Source organism: Benincasa hispida, chromosome 9 (genome assembly GCF_027475165.1).
Source record: "Benincasa hispida cultivar pf3 chromosome 9, pf3_genome.v1.1, whole genome shotgun sequence".
NCBI lineage: Eukaryota > Viridiplantae > Streptophyta > Magnoliopsida > Cucurbitales > Cucurbitaceae > Benincasa > Benincasa hispida.
In genome coordinates this window covers 44,521,981-44,537,265 of record NC_143486.1, presented here as the reverse complement: position 1 = coordinate 44,537,265, position 15,285 = coordinate 44,521,981, and the positions used below count along the sequence as shown (strand labels likewise).

Genomic DNA, 15,285 nt, shown 5'->3' with positions numbered 1-15,285 from the left:
TATGAAGATTTTTATAATGATATCTTTTTTAAACTAGTGGGTGAATTAGCGAAATTGAATCCAAAGATAAAATTTCAACACTTATTTAAGTATAGTATCCAATTTGATTAAATTAAATGTTTAAGATCCAAATTGATACAATCTGACGGGTTTAGGATCAAAATTTGATTTTTTTTTCTTTTTTTTTTTCCTTAAAAAGCCCTCTAAAGTTTGTATGTCGTTTAAAAGATTCTTCTGTTCTCTCAAAAGTTGAGATACTATTTTTGACATTTCATAAATATTTTAAAACTACTCTCCGAGAAAAAAAGAAAAAAAAAACTGTTAAGAGGACTCTTGTACAATAAACTAGAATTAAATACTAGAAATAGAAGAGGAGGGGACAAAGCATGCTTCCTCTAAATTGGAGACAGTCTCTATAGTGCAAGGTAAGACAAGAAATGGAGGAGAACATACATGAATGTGCACCACTCCAAGAGGGAAAGAAAAAGGAATGTTATGCCATTTGAGGATCATGCCTCTATTTATAGTAATTCACCTAATATTAAATTAATACTATTTTAATCACTTTTTTTAGTACGATGGTGAAAAGAATACAAGAAAATTTAAGAACTAGACAAATTAGAAAGTAAAACAGAATATGGTTTTCAAGCCAGATTTCTAAACATTTGAGACAACGAGTATGGGAAGCTAAAACATGAGCAGCAGAGTTACACTAACGGTTAACAAAAAGGAAACTGTGAATCAAATGACCTTTATGCAAATTGTAGAGAGAATCAACAAAAACTTAAACCCAATTAGCATAGCTAGATTTTCCAATCAAGAGGTTCTAGATAATTAAAGAATCAACTTCAAACTAGAACGAAGTTATGCCAGCTTCAAGAGTCTTGGTTATGCCATCATACATGGTAATAACTTCTGTAAGCTCAATGGAGTTAGACAAAAGAAAATGGCTCTCCATAACAAACATAACTCCAATACCCACATTCCCCTTAAGAACTGCTGCATCAAAATTTAACTAACTAGAAGGAATCACTTACTTAATTGTCAAGTTTAATTTGGATAAATTTGAAATTTACCTAATTATTATACTCTGAACTTGCAGATTGAATTAATTAAAATCATAAACTAGTAATTCAATCCAAAGTTGTAAACTTTGGAAAGTAAATTAATTTAGACCCTCATTAACTATTTTGAAAATCGTTAGTACTTAATTTCACATCTCAAATTAATATCGGTGTGAAAAATATTGAAATCAAATAGGTTGCAATGAATTTTATTAATATGGTCATTTTTTCATCCTCTCCTCTTCTCTGTTTTTATCTTCTTATTTTCAATGGATAAAATGACACACCAATTAGGCTTCAAATAACTTCATTTTAATAGAAATTTTGCAGAATGGTGGAAATCGCCTAATACCCTAAAAAAGAAAAATAATTGTACACTGATGTGGTATTGAACTAAGCTGTACACTTTGACGCCCAAGTTACAGTAGTAAGTTTTTGAATAGTCTAGACAGTAGAATCAAAGTATTTTAGATGTAACTCTAACGACACATTTTGAGGTTTCATACCATAATGAAAGACTGAACTCACTAACATATTGCTTAGGATCCCAATGGAATCTCAGGATTCTTTACGTTAGAAAATTAATGGTCGCATAATGAATGTGTACGACTTTGGAGTTTACTTTATGTGGCCAACCTAGTCCTTTTGTAGTTTCTACACAAAAGTTTAAAACTTGACAAGTTCTTTACAAAATAACTTCTTCTACACATTTACATATTTTTCCACAAATCAAAATTTCAAGCATGCTTAACCTGTTTTATCTTCACTAAAAATAGTATAAGATATACTAATAAACAATTTTCTTTCCGACCAATACATAAGTTTTTAGAGCAAAATAGTGTTTATAAATGAGCATTATCACACTCCATATCGAACGATTATTTCTTAAAAATAAACATATAAAAAATAGAATAATTTATAAAAAGGAGTAGCATTGTATTTTGTCTTTAACCTCATACTCGCTCTCGCTCTCTCCTTGGGACTCACTTCTATTCAAACTCTCACAAGGCTACCTCAAGTCGGTCCATTTCATACGATACATCTGACATAATTAACTCAATAGTAATAATAAGGCAAAATACTAAAACAACAATTGATTGCACTCTTGGTCTCATGTGCTTTGAGTTTATAACATATGCATTCACCTAGACCAAAACCGATACTTAGAACAAGGCTAAAACTTCACCGTATATGTATGGAGCACTTGTAAAGTGACACCAATAAAAGGTCATACAACCTTATATTGATTCGGTGAGTAAACATTGGACTAGACCCAAAAGTTTGAGCCATTCGTACGAATATCCCTAGAAAATAGATACGTGAGTGTAATAGTATATAGTGAATAGATATGTGATTATAAGCAAAATATAGACAGACAAAGAACACTTTATTTAGGTATGCACTTTCAAACTGCTGGAAAGAGTCCATGTTCTTCTAGTGAAGGCGGGAAGGCCCTGAATGCAGCTGAAGAGTCTGACTTGGGACAACCTGTAAAACTCCTTCTTGTTCTGTCAAGTACCAAAATAAAACACTTGTTCTAAATCACTTCCAAGCATGTCTCAATCATTTATCACTTTTCATGGCATGAAAATCACTTTCAAAAGTAGAGAACCAAATATTTAAATGATTATATGAAAATCAATTTTAATAAATCATTTATAAGTAAATCATTTTTAATAAAATCCTTCCCAAACCCAAACATACTCCTAATCATACTGGACAACTACTTGATCTTACAATATTTTCTATTGAAAATTTTAGAGGATATTTAATATACTATGTCAGTAACCATCTTCAAGAACATAGTCAATGACTAAGAAACCTATGAAGCACGGATACTTTATATTCGAGGTGGTATCAGTGTCGGACACGGATTCCATGCTAGGAACACGTTGGGACACGATGAAGAATCTTCACATACATGTTGAACAGAAAAATTAAAGAGGAAATGGTTTGAAATTGGACCCAAATTAAAAGTCCATTACCTTTCTTTTTTAAAGAACATAAAAAAAAATCATAAAACCTAAATTCTGAATTAAATAGAATATAAACCTTTCAACTCCACGTCTCCTCTCCACCTCCCTTCTTGTCGTGCACCTCACGGAAAACAGCAGTCCAAACTTCACAACCCATTTGATTCAACCTTCTAAGTCTCGGCTTTTCTCACTGGAGCAGAAGGTGCCGCCGACGCCACCTGATTGACGCCGTTCCATGCTCGCTGGCCGCCGCCGCTTGCTCGATGTGGACACTGCTCATCAGTTCTTCTTCTTCCAAGTATGTATTATTATTTTATTTTATATTTTTACCCACAATGCCGTTGCTTATCAGTAAATTAGTAATCAACTTTCAAGTTTCAACTTCAAGTATGTATTATTATTTTTAAATGTTGAACAAACGCATTTTGTTGGTTTGTACATCTACAAACTATAATGGTTTTGGTTAAAACTTGACATTTGACCTGTCATGTATTTTTTAGTAGAAGATATTTAGTATTTTATGTTAAATTTACATATATTATAAAAAATAATTTAAAAATTAGCATATTCCCAACGTGTCTGTATTCTAGTATTTTAGAAATTGACATATCGCCATGTCCTGTCACGTCTGTGTCCCATGACCGTGTCTGTGCTTCATAGCTAAAAACTAAGAAGTTCTGTTTGACACTCTGCTTTTCACATTTCAGGTAATCAAACGACCAAGCAACCTAGTAGCTTCAGGCGTTTGGAATATACATTTTCTAAATTAGAAAATTTTCTACAAACTAATAATAAATTACACTAAATTCGACCAACAAAACACTTGCAATCAGACACAAGAAGTTCCCAAATCCAGCCTTGAAAATACAGAAATCAAGCAACATAAATGCTCATTCACAGAAGTGTTAATATAAATGCTCATTTAGAAGTTATTAGAGAAATGATCGAGGAGTTCCTCATCCATCTACTTTATTGGGAGAAGGGGAGGTTTTTGTGGCAAGCAGATGTTTGCACAATTGTGAGGGATCTATGGAGGAGAAAAATAATAGGACCTTTAGAAGTGTCCATCGAAACTCGAGTGATGAAATTCTATGACTTTTTTTTTGGCTTTGATGACTCATCTTTTTTGTGGCCTTCAATCTTGATTTTTTAGATTGCTCTTTGTATTCTTTCATTTTGTTTTCTCAATGAAAGTCTTGGTTCTTATTAAAAAAAAAGGGAAAAACATATATGCCAAGCCCAGTCCTAAACCCTATAAGTCATTAGCAAAAACCTTGAGGACAACCAGCTGCACCTTTCCAACATGTGCACCTTTGATGCTTCCTGCTGGTTTGAATTTTCCGGGTATTTTTGTTCGCAAGAAGTAGGGTTGTTCTCGCTAATCAATAAGTTTAAAGGAAGGGCAACTCCGAAAAATGCCCAAAAAAAGAGGGAAAGTTAATTTAAAGAATACTAAGAGCGAGTAACAAGAGCGATAACCGAGTATTAGCATGCATACACAACAGGTCGATTCACCTCGTGATGATGCAATCAAGAGATTACAAAACTTGACTTTTAAAATGTGGAGAAGCTTTCATTTGGATTTTATCAAATGGGTATCAGTACAATCATCATATTTTACTCGCCCTACTCAAAATGCATTAATATGATCATATCTTGGCTAAAAATCATTTTCTTTTCCTGAACTTTCATGAAAGTAACAAGCTAGAGTTTGTAACGATTTAGTTTATATACTTTCAATAATTTAGTTGTACTTCTGGATTTGTAACAATTTACTTTACGAACTTTAATAAGTATCAATTTAGTCCTTCTACTTGATAAATTGTAACAATTTAGTTTCTATTCTAATTTTTTTTTTTGTTAAGATTTAATGAAATAAACTAATTAGGTCAAGTTTGTTTATAAATTATAAAGTCTAATTCGTCACATAGTGTAAATGGACAATTAAGTATGATGATATTACAAATTTATAAGTAAAATGGCTAAATTGATACATAAATGGAAAGTATAGGAAATATTGTCGTTTAGTATAGATGAAAATGGCAATAACTTACTGGAAATCTCCGCGACCTGATCGGGAGTAAGCCTAGCAGAGAAGCCACTGGCAGCATTCTTGTAGCTATACAAAAGGGCCTCCCTAGCAGCTTCTTCACTGCAAATCAACAAAGGAAACCAAAATTGATGGCCAAAATCCACAAAGAACAGATACAAGGGGGGGAGAAGAGAAAACAGAGAGACCTGCCGAGAACAGAAGTTAGGGTTCGGATGTGATAGGCCTCAGGTTCCTCATCGCGAGGCTTCTCCATGTAAACGATATGCACCGCCGGGGAAGCGGAGTTGGAATCGGTGGATTGGGCGGACATTGCCGAAGAAGTAAGCACCAAATTCAGAGAAAGTGAGAACAGCAAAACGAGAGAAGAAAAATTCAAGTTCGCCATTTCTAAGTTTTGAATAATGATGTATAGATATAGTTGAGTACTTTAGTTAGAGATGGTAATCAATAGTACATAGAGAGAGGGATTTGGGACCATTAGTTTTCATTCCAATAATTCACGATGAACAACCCAAAAAGGCTAAATTCCAAAAAAGAAAAAAAAAAAAAAAATCAATTTATACTCGTAGATTTTGGGATGGTATCAATTTAAGAGGTAATAATTGCATAATTTAAATATTAAATTTTATTAAGTATATCAATTAACACCTTCCTTCAAACTTAGTTTAAAAAATATCATACCAAAACATGTAATTATTTAGGGATTAATGGCTCAATGGACCCATCTTAAAGGCCAACAAATGGTCATTTGACATTTTTTTTAAAAAAAATCGAGTTATTTCACATTATTTTATCTAATTTTTTGGGTCATCCATCCTACGGACTCTTATTTGTAGTACTTGCAAAAATGACAAAACAAAATATATTAATTAGGACCATAATCCACATGTCTATTGTATGTAAAATTGGCAAAAACAAAGTCCAACCCACATATAAAAAATATAAAATTCATAAATGTCCTCGTTATTGATGTATACCCGATACATTATTAATATATACTCGACTGATATAATTGATATACTTGATAATGATGTACTTGACTAATATATTTGATATATTTGTCAATCATGCACTAGTTTATATTACTGATAAATTTGATATACTTGACCAATATACTTATATACTTGGTAATGATGTACTTGATTGATAAATTGTTGATAAATTTGTCAATCATTTACTCGTTTATATTGCTGATAAAGTTGATATACTTGATTACTGATATACTGATAATTAACCTGATAATGATGAACTCTTTTGTAATGCTAATATATTTAACTGATATAGTGTCGATACACTTGATTGATATACTGTTGATAATTATGCATTTGACTTAGTTGATATACTTTGTAATGATACACTTAAATTAAAAGGAAAAAAAACTGAACTTCATCTTCTTCGCAACAACAGACCCCCCTCCCACACACACACATCTCTCTCTCACCAACCAACAATCCTGCATACCATCTGTCGTCGCCCACTACTCCACCTCCCTGCCGCTTACCTCTATCAACAATTGCACGTCTCGTTGTCGGTTATTTATTTCCCTCTCTCTTTATCTTTCTTTCCCCAACATATCTCTTTCACCCACTACCACTATTCCACACCATCTATTGCCGCCCACTGTTCCACCTCCTTTGACCACCACACTTCTGGTCACCGGTCACGAGTTTCTCTCTCTATCTTTATTTTTTTCTCTCTCTCTATCAATTGATTGTTGAGGGAAATATAAAATAAAAATAATTAGAAATCCTTATTTGAAGTTCTTGCCATATTTGTAAAATATCAAATACAAATGATACACCTATAAAAATGCATATTTAAATTACCACCATTACAATTTCCCTAATTGTTTCAATTAAACATCTAAATTGTTATAAGTAAATCAACTCGAACAAATTATCAAGATTACATATGAAAATCGTCTATGCATTTAATTCTTAGATGTGTGTAGATTTCTTCTGGACAATTTTCAAAGAACGTTCTAATTGAGAGTTAAAACTAATTTGCTTATAAAGGTTTGGGGGCTTAATTGATAAAGTTACAAGTCTCACACAATGTTTATTTGAATAGAACGTAATGCAGGTGTAAATTGATGTACATGCAAAATTTCAAAATTTAAATTGATGCAATTATTAATTCAAAAGTTTACATTGATACAACTCAAATTTAGGAGTTTAAATTAATATCATTTCAGAATAATAATATTATTAAATAAAGAAAAAACTCAGTTTTGATCATTCTTAAACTTCTAAGTTGTATCAATTTTAATCTTTTTTTTTAATTTCATTAAATTCACCTCAAACTTAGACAAACGTTGCAATTTTAAACTCAAACTAAAAAAAAAGTTAAGACTTTAACCCTCCAATAATTTCTTACACCAACTATCGTTCGAAAAACATTCTCTCTTATGATAGTTCAATGAATTATAAACATATGTAGAACGCAAATTTAGATTTTTTTTTTTTTTTTTTTGGAGAAAATGACATTAGCTAAAATATATGAATTTTGACGGTTAATTAATAGTTAATTTGAGTATTCGTCAAATTTATTCTTTTTTGCAAAACTTTATTTCATTGAAATGAATGAATACATGAAGTTTTTATACTATTTTTTTAATATTATCAAAATTAATAGGTGAATTAGCAAAAATTAACTTGAATATAAAAATTACAACACTTATTTTAGTTTATGATCTAATTTGATAAAATAAAAATTGAAGGTCTCTTTCCTAACATTATATTTTATTTAAAAATATCCTTATTCTTAAAGTTGCAATACTATCATTTACTCAGTAAAAATTTGTTAGATGATTCTTATATAATAAATTACAAATAAATACTAGTGATGGAAGAGGAGGGAACAAAGCATGATTCCTCCAAATTGGAGAAGGGAGATGGATGTGTATCACTTTAAGACAAGAAATGGAGGAGAACATACATGATTGTGCACCACTCCAAGAGGGAAAGTAAAAAATAATGTCATGCCATTTGAGGATCATGCCTTTATTTATATCAATTAACCTAGTGCCTTAATGGATTAAATTAATACTATTTTAATCACTTACTTAATTGTTAAGTTTAATTTGGATAAGTTTGAAATTTATATTATTATTATTATTATTATTATACTAGATTAAACTAGTAATTCTGTGTGTTGAAGTTGAGCAAGTAATTTCAAAACAATTGTAAAGTTCATTAATGCATTGAACTATTACTTTAATATATTACCATGGTCCTCTATGAGATATTAAATTAATCTATAATAACTTTGTAAAGACAACAAACCAAGGGGAGATTGACTGCATAACAATACCAAACAATTATAATTGATCTCAATCAGCAACTATGCTACAATTGAACGAACAGTGAATATCCATTGTGGAAGTAGGAATCATTCCCAATTTTTAATTTTATATAGAACAAAAATTTATAGAACCAAAATATGCATTATTTCATAAATTTTACAACATACAAGAGAGGGGAAAAATAAATTAGGGTTTCAAGAAAACTTACCCTTGAAGCCAAAACCTTCACAAATTTTCTCTTCTTTAGTCACGAACAACCACAAACAAGCAAATTTCCAAAACTTACAATAATCCAAGAAGGGACCATCACAAGAAATTCCTTTTGTATTCTCTTTTGGGTAGAGAATTCTCAGGAGCTGTGGGCTCTGAGTAAATTTTGAGAGGAGGAAAGATTTTTGGGGATTTTTTTTTACAGAGAGATCTACACCTCCAAAGAGTCTGTAAAAAAACAAAACAAATTGTGAGGAGGAAGAAGAAGATCTCGTAAAATTGGCCATGACACACGTTCTACTGAGAGAAAATTAAGGGGAAGGAAGTGATTTCCCTCCCTCTAGTTTCAAAAATTAAATTTAGATTTAAATTATTTAATCTAAATAATAATTATATATATAATAACTAACTTATTATATGTAGTATAACTATATGTTATATCATATATAACACATAACCTATAGTTTTAATATTATATCAAATATAATATAACCTATAGTTTAATTTTCTCTCAATAATGCATGACATTTAATATGAATCACATTTATACTAAATTTAATTATATAAATCTCATCCATATAATTAGTATTTGAATCATATTTAAATATTTATTTCCTCTCAAAATAAACTTTATATCATGATGTATCAAATACATTATATTACTTATATCATATATAATTAAGTTAAACTAATTATATCAGATATAATTAATTTTCTCAATTAATTTAAACAATTCAAATTAATCCAAAATTAATTCTTAATAATTCTTATTGAGCTATAGAGGGGACCTTATGGACCTGTAGATTGAAGCTCCAATGGTACTTGAATAATTAATTAAAATTAATTAAACTTCTTTAATTAAATTATTCAACATCTATTCACTGTTGATCACTCCAATAAAAATCGACAAATTGCACTCTTCGCACTACAAATATATTTATGTGTCCATTCGATATAACCAGTCAACAGTGCGGTTGTTGGGAATGGTATCCTAAATCTCCTTGTAATCTCATAGTTTGTAAACTCTGTATAAACATATTGTTGTTAAGAAAATAAGTGTTATTTTATAAGCATATACTCGATCCAATAAACTAAGATCCAAGGTTATTTCATGTAATTTAAACAAGTATGTAGAGACATACAAGTGAATCTTGTTTAAATAATAACCTAAACGGTCTGTAGTAGATGGATAAGGTTGGGTACCTTATCTTGGTGAAACTACGGATATGACCCGCTTTGTAGGTATTACAAGTGTTGTAAAGTGCTACAAATGATTTAATCCTGATCAATCATGTGGAGACATGCAAGCAAGCAAGAGTATCCTACCATTTTGGGAATTCGTCTGACTGGGAACTGGGAACTTCTACACAAGACATAATTCACTTCTTCCCTGATGCAGGGATAAGTAGATAAATTGCTTCCTTAAGGCTGATTCCGGGTCTTGAACATAGTGGTCACACGCTCTCCTAGCCCGAGAGGACTTGGTTATAGTGGGACTATGACTTATTGTTCATTAGAGAAATCAGTGGTACTTAAGGAGTTAGGTGTAACTACAGGGGTAAAACGGTATTTTGGCCAAGTTATACATACGAGCAATTTGTGAAGGGTCATCACAATGTTGATTGGTTATCTCCAATGGACACAGAAATTTATCTGTAGTGCGAAGAGTGCAGCTGTCAATTTTTAGTGGAGTGACCGATAGTTAATGGATGTTGAGTAATTTAATTAAAGAGTTTAATTAATTATCCGAGTACCATTGAAGCTTCAATCTATAGATTCATAAGGTCCCCACTGTAGCTCAACAGAGATTTAATCTTTCTATTAATTTGAAATGTTCAAATTAATTGAGGGAATTAATTATATATGATATAATTAATTATAATGTATTTGATACATTATGAGAGGAATTTGAATATGATTCAAATACCAATTATATGAATGAGATTCATTGAGAGGAATAAAATATTTGGATATGATCCAAATATCATTTATATGAATGAGATTCATATAAGTGGATTTAATATAAATATGATTTATATTAAATATCATGTATAGTTAAGAGAGAATAAAATCTATAGTTTATGTTGTATTTGATGCAATATAAAACTATAGGTTATATGTTATATATATAGAATAAGGTAGTTATTATATATTCTATTTTATTAATTTATTTGAAATTAATAAAAAGGGAAGAAGTTACAACTCCCTCTCATTATTCTCTCAATAACTAACTTGTGATAAAAGAAGTTGAGAGATCATCTTCTTCCAAGGATTCATACACAGAATTCACAATCTGAAAGAGAAAGGTTCTCTAAAGAAAACTTTCCTCTCATCCTTTCCATCTCTTTCCCTCTTCCTAGGACTCAAGCAAAGCCCAAAACTCCTTCTTGAGTCTTTGAATCCCAAAAGAGAATATAGAGGATTCTCGACTGGTAGTGTTCGTGTGTGAAGAAGAAGATTCGTGAGGAAGGAGTTCTGTTTGTGGCTCGTACGAGGGACTACTTGAAGAAAGGTTCTTCAAAGGTGAGTTTTCTTGAAACCTATTTTCTTTGTAAAAGCATGCTGTAATTTAACCTTGAATGCATATCTATTTGTATGTTTATTGTAAATTTTATATTCAATAATTAATGGAATTTGGACGATCCGCTTCCGCTCAAGGATCTCCTCATGTCGAGATTCCTTTAATTGGTATCAGAGCCAAGTTGTTGGTTTCTGATTCCAAATTTCATTCTTGTATTGAATTCGTTTACATTGCTGATGGGTTTTATAATCTGCATTATAAATGTTTGTGGATGAATTGTTGATGGATGTTTGGGATAGAATTCTCGTTTTAAGGCTTTCTTTAAATTTTACAAAGTGGTATTGTAAGGGCCCCTGTGTTTTTTAGCAATAATTTGCAATCGAGTCTATACTTGTTTAAGTTTTGAGTCGCTCATGAGGCTTCAAAGAAGAAGGGTTGCAGTGCATTTTGATGGAGAAGACGAAATGGAGGTTGTCACATCGTGTAGCTAGAGCTAAACGATCTGATAGTTTTTGTTATGCGATCGTGTAGAGTTTGCTACACGATCGTATAGCATTTGCTAAACGATCGCATAGTTAATGTTACACAATCGTGTAGAGTTTGCTACACGATTGTACTGCATTGGCTGCATGATCACGTAGATGCTCGCTTGCTAGACGATCGCGCGGTATTGGATACTCGACGCATCCTTGCATGTTATATGATTGTGTACACTATCATGCTCACATCGCATAGTCATTAGCTACACGATTGCGCGTATATGATACTCGATGCATGGATGTTTACTAAACGATCGTATAGACTATCATGCTCATTGCATAGTCATTAACTACACGACCGCGCAGTATATGATACTCGATGCATGGATGTTTACTACAGGATCACGTAGACTTTCATACTCATCACATAGTTATAAGCTACGTGATTGCTTATAAACGATCGTCTTTACTTGACGCCTTGCTGCTTAACAATTTAGCATTTGCTACACGATAAGCTGCAATGGTTCTTTGTGGAGCGGTTCAAGACCCCGTTCACTTGTTCCGAACCGGTGGACTCAATTTGTAATAGTTAGCCTTTTAATTTCCTTGTGTAGGGATTTTCTATCACGGTCCATCAACTTTTAGTATAAATATACATGTGATGTATGTTTTTATTATATGTCATAACGTATGCCATATCGTTTTAAAACCCACCATAGGTTATGCATTTATTTTCATGCGTCATTTTATATTATAAGTGTTATAATACACTAGTATGCATGATTTAAATTACATAAAGCATGCTCATGCATCATATAATATAAGAGTTATAATATATGTATGCATGCATTATAGCATATCCATGCATCATTTATATTATAAGTGTTATAATATAAGGTTGAATGGTTGTATGGAATATATGCTATCACATGACTCATTACTTAGTTATATAATTATTATATATTAGTAATGAATGAACATTGCAGGACGCATGACATTACTTTAGGTAATCTTATAAACGTTATAATTTTATAAAGTATGTCAATGCTTGCAATGTCGGTTTTAATTTGTTTCATTTACTTTATAAGAGTTATAAATAAATGAAATTAGAAATTAAAATCAATAACCAAGAGTTGCATGCAAACTTAGGTAAAATCATTTTTTAAAATAGTTTTAAAATATGATTGAGATAGACCTAAGTTCACAAATTTCTAATGAGATTAGAAATTAAATTAATATTTTAAAGCGGTTTAATAGGATTAAATTGATTTCAATAAAAGATAAAATTTGTAGCAAGTATAACTATAAGGGACCTTTTGTCTAAGGCGGGTTCTGGCTAGGCTGGAGTATTTAAGCTGACGAAAATGGAACACCCTTACTTGGGAACCTACCTGGAAAGGTGAATTAGATAGATTTGCTACAAACATGCAATTGTTGATTAATATTTGTTAAAATATTTAATGAACGTTAATCTAAATTTTTTAACTTTTCAAAGTGTGTGTTATTTTTGGGCAAACTTAAACAATCACTTAGTAAAATAATTAACCGATTTTTCCTAAGTAAATTAAATCCTTGGTTGTTAAAATACTCAATGAGAGGAAAAGATGTATATGATATGTCATTTTTCCACTCATATTTCTCTCTTAATATTCACACCGTGAGATTCATGCTTGACCTTGAGGCGCCCTGGGAGCATCCTAATAACTTGAGCGGCTCAAAATTAGATTCTACCTGAATTGCAGCGCAACCCTCTTCCAATATTGCGCCGATTTCAAAGTTTTCTTCTTCCAGCTCTTTCAGGGGTTCGTGCCAATGTTTTTCCCATAGTTCCTCGATATATTGGCAGTTCTCTATATCACCTGGGTACTTTAACGCATTGAGCACGTTGAATTTTACTTCTTGATCGTCAACCTTGATGGTCAGTTCTCCTTTCTACACATTGATCAGCGCTTGCCCTGTAGCAAGAAATGGATGACTCAGGATGATAGGGATTTCTCTATCGGCTTCATAATCCAATATGACAAAGTCTGTCGGGAAGATAAACTTGTCCACTTGCACGAGAACATCTTCTATCTTGCCCTCAGGAAGCTTTATCGATCTATCGGCCAGCTGTAATGTGATCGTGGTTAGTCTTGTTTCGTCGATATCTAGCTTCTTAAAAATCGACAAGGGCATCAGATTTATGCTTGCCCCTAAATCACACAGCGCGTTCCCGACCATGTTCCCTTCTATCGTGCAGGGCAATGTAAAGGTCCCAGGGTCGTTCATTTTAGTGGGGAGGTTGTTTTGAAACAGAGCGCTGCACTCATATGTTAATGCAACTATTTCATTTTCCCCAATCTTTCTCTTATTGGCGAGAATATCCTTGAGAAACTTTACATAACTCGGCATCTGCTCTAGTGCTTCTATCAGGGGAATATTAATGTGTAGCTGTCGGAGAACGTCCAGAAACTTCTGAAATTGCTTGTTATCATCTTTCTTTTTCAACCTGGATGGGAAAGATGGAGGATCCCACCGTATTTCTTGTTCACTTGGCTGTTTGGTGAGGTTCTGTGCTTGTTGTGTGTCATTAGCTGGAGGTTGCGTTGATTGAAAATTCATGTCTTGAGGAGCTTCATCTTTTGAAGATGAGCTTACTTCTGAACTGATACTTTTTCCAATATTAGTCAACTGATCATCATCAATAGTCAAATCTACTGGTGTTATTGCCGCATCTGGTGCTTTTGGCATAATAGGGGCTGTTGTTTTGTCACTCCTCAATGTCACTGCATGACATTGTTCTTTACCCCTGGTCCCCGCTACTCCTGAGTTTCTGTGCCGCGTACCAGACGTTGTCTTCTTTAATTCCCTCGCAAGCTGATCTATCTGTTCTTCTAATTCTTTTAGGGAGTCAGCTTGCGATTGTCTCATTGCCTCACTCTTTTCAATATAATGTTTTAACGATGTCTCCAGAGACGAGGTGCTGCAAGAGGTGTCATATAAGAACGGTTGGTCACAAGGTGGCATACCTTAAGAATTACTTGGGTTGTAGTCCGGATTAGTGAAGACCAGAGGGTTGCCTCGATCCTCTTGATAACTGAATTAATTAAAACTATGGCTCTCATGATTGAGATTCTCATCCAAACCAAAAATTGGATGGTCCCACCAACCAGGGTTGTGGATGTTGCTAAATGATTCATTGTAGACAGCATATACAGGTTGTGGATTCCATGGGTAGGCTTCTACTGGATGTCTCTCTTCCCATTGAGTGCAATCCATTGCGGCCACGTGAGTCACCGCATTAACTTGCGTTGATCCTTGAGAGAGAGTTTTCTGCTGATTAGCCACAATCTGGAGGAGTGAGGTCATTATGGTCATTTGATCGACCAATGCACTCATTGTGTCTGTTGACACATCAGCACTTTCTACTCTCTCTTATTCCCGACATCTTACCTCGAGCCCGATATCAACCCACTCATCAGAATGTCGCAAGATGCGATCCAATATGTTATTTGCTTTCGTATATGATTTATTCATTAATCCCCCTTTTGCGGAGGCATCAGCAACTGCTTGCGTTAATTGGTTTAAGCCATTGTAAAAGGTTTCCATCAAAATATTATCGGGAATCCTGATGTGCAGACAACTCTTCACTATCTGCCGAAATTGCACCCAGGCAATGCTCAAGGTTTCGTAACCCTT

General features: G+C 32.8%; 1 protein-coding gene across 3 annotated transcripts; it reads right to left on the bottom strand.

Annotated features, from left to right (window-relative positions):
* Window positions 1–2,143: 2,143 nt before the first annotated feature.
* On the bottom strand, window positions 2,144–5,622 carry LOC120085483 (subtilisin-like protease SBT3.15). 3 transcript variants are annotated; one of them, XR_016532216.1, is made up of 4 exons: window positions 5,279–5,622; window positions 5,095–5,192; window positions 3,117–3,299; window positions 2,144–2,572 (listed from the first exon to the last, which is right to left on the bottom strand). XR_016532216.1 is itself a non-coding variant. In XM_039041465.2 (3 exons), exons 1-3 carry the CDS (start codon window positions 5,476–5,478, stop codon window positions 2,499–2,501), a joined length of 372 nt encoding a protein of 123 aa, XP_038897393.1. In that variant the 5' UTR covers window positions 5,479–5,622; the 3' UTR covers window positions 2,144–2,498. The 3 variants fall into 3 exon arrangements, 1 of the variants encoding a protein (XP_038897393.1); XR_016532217.1 differs by having other exon boundaries at window positions 3,117–3,295; XM_039041465.2 differs by lacking the exon at window positions 3,117–3,299.
* Between the last annotated feature and the right edge of the window lie 9,663 nt (window positions 5,623–15,285).

Excerpts from the sequence above, each read along its gene's own strand:
- LOC120085483 (XM_039041465.2), bottom strand. The coding sequence starts at position 5,478 with ATGGCGAACTTGAATTTTTCTTCTCTCGTTTTGCTGTTCTCACTTTCT. Across the intron at positions 5,193-5,278 it reads CTAACTTCTGTTCTCGGCAG|TGAAGAAGCTGCTAGGGAGG; the intron begins GTCTCTCTGTTT and ends GTTGATTTGCAG. Across the intron at positions 2,573-5,094 it reads TCAGGTCGCGGAGATTTCCA|AACAAGAAGGAGTTTTACAG; the intron begins GTAAGTTATTGC and ends GGTACTTGACAG.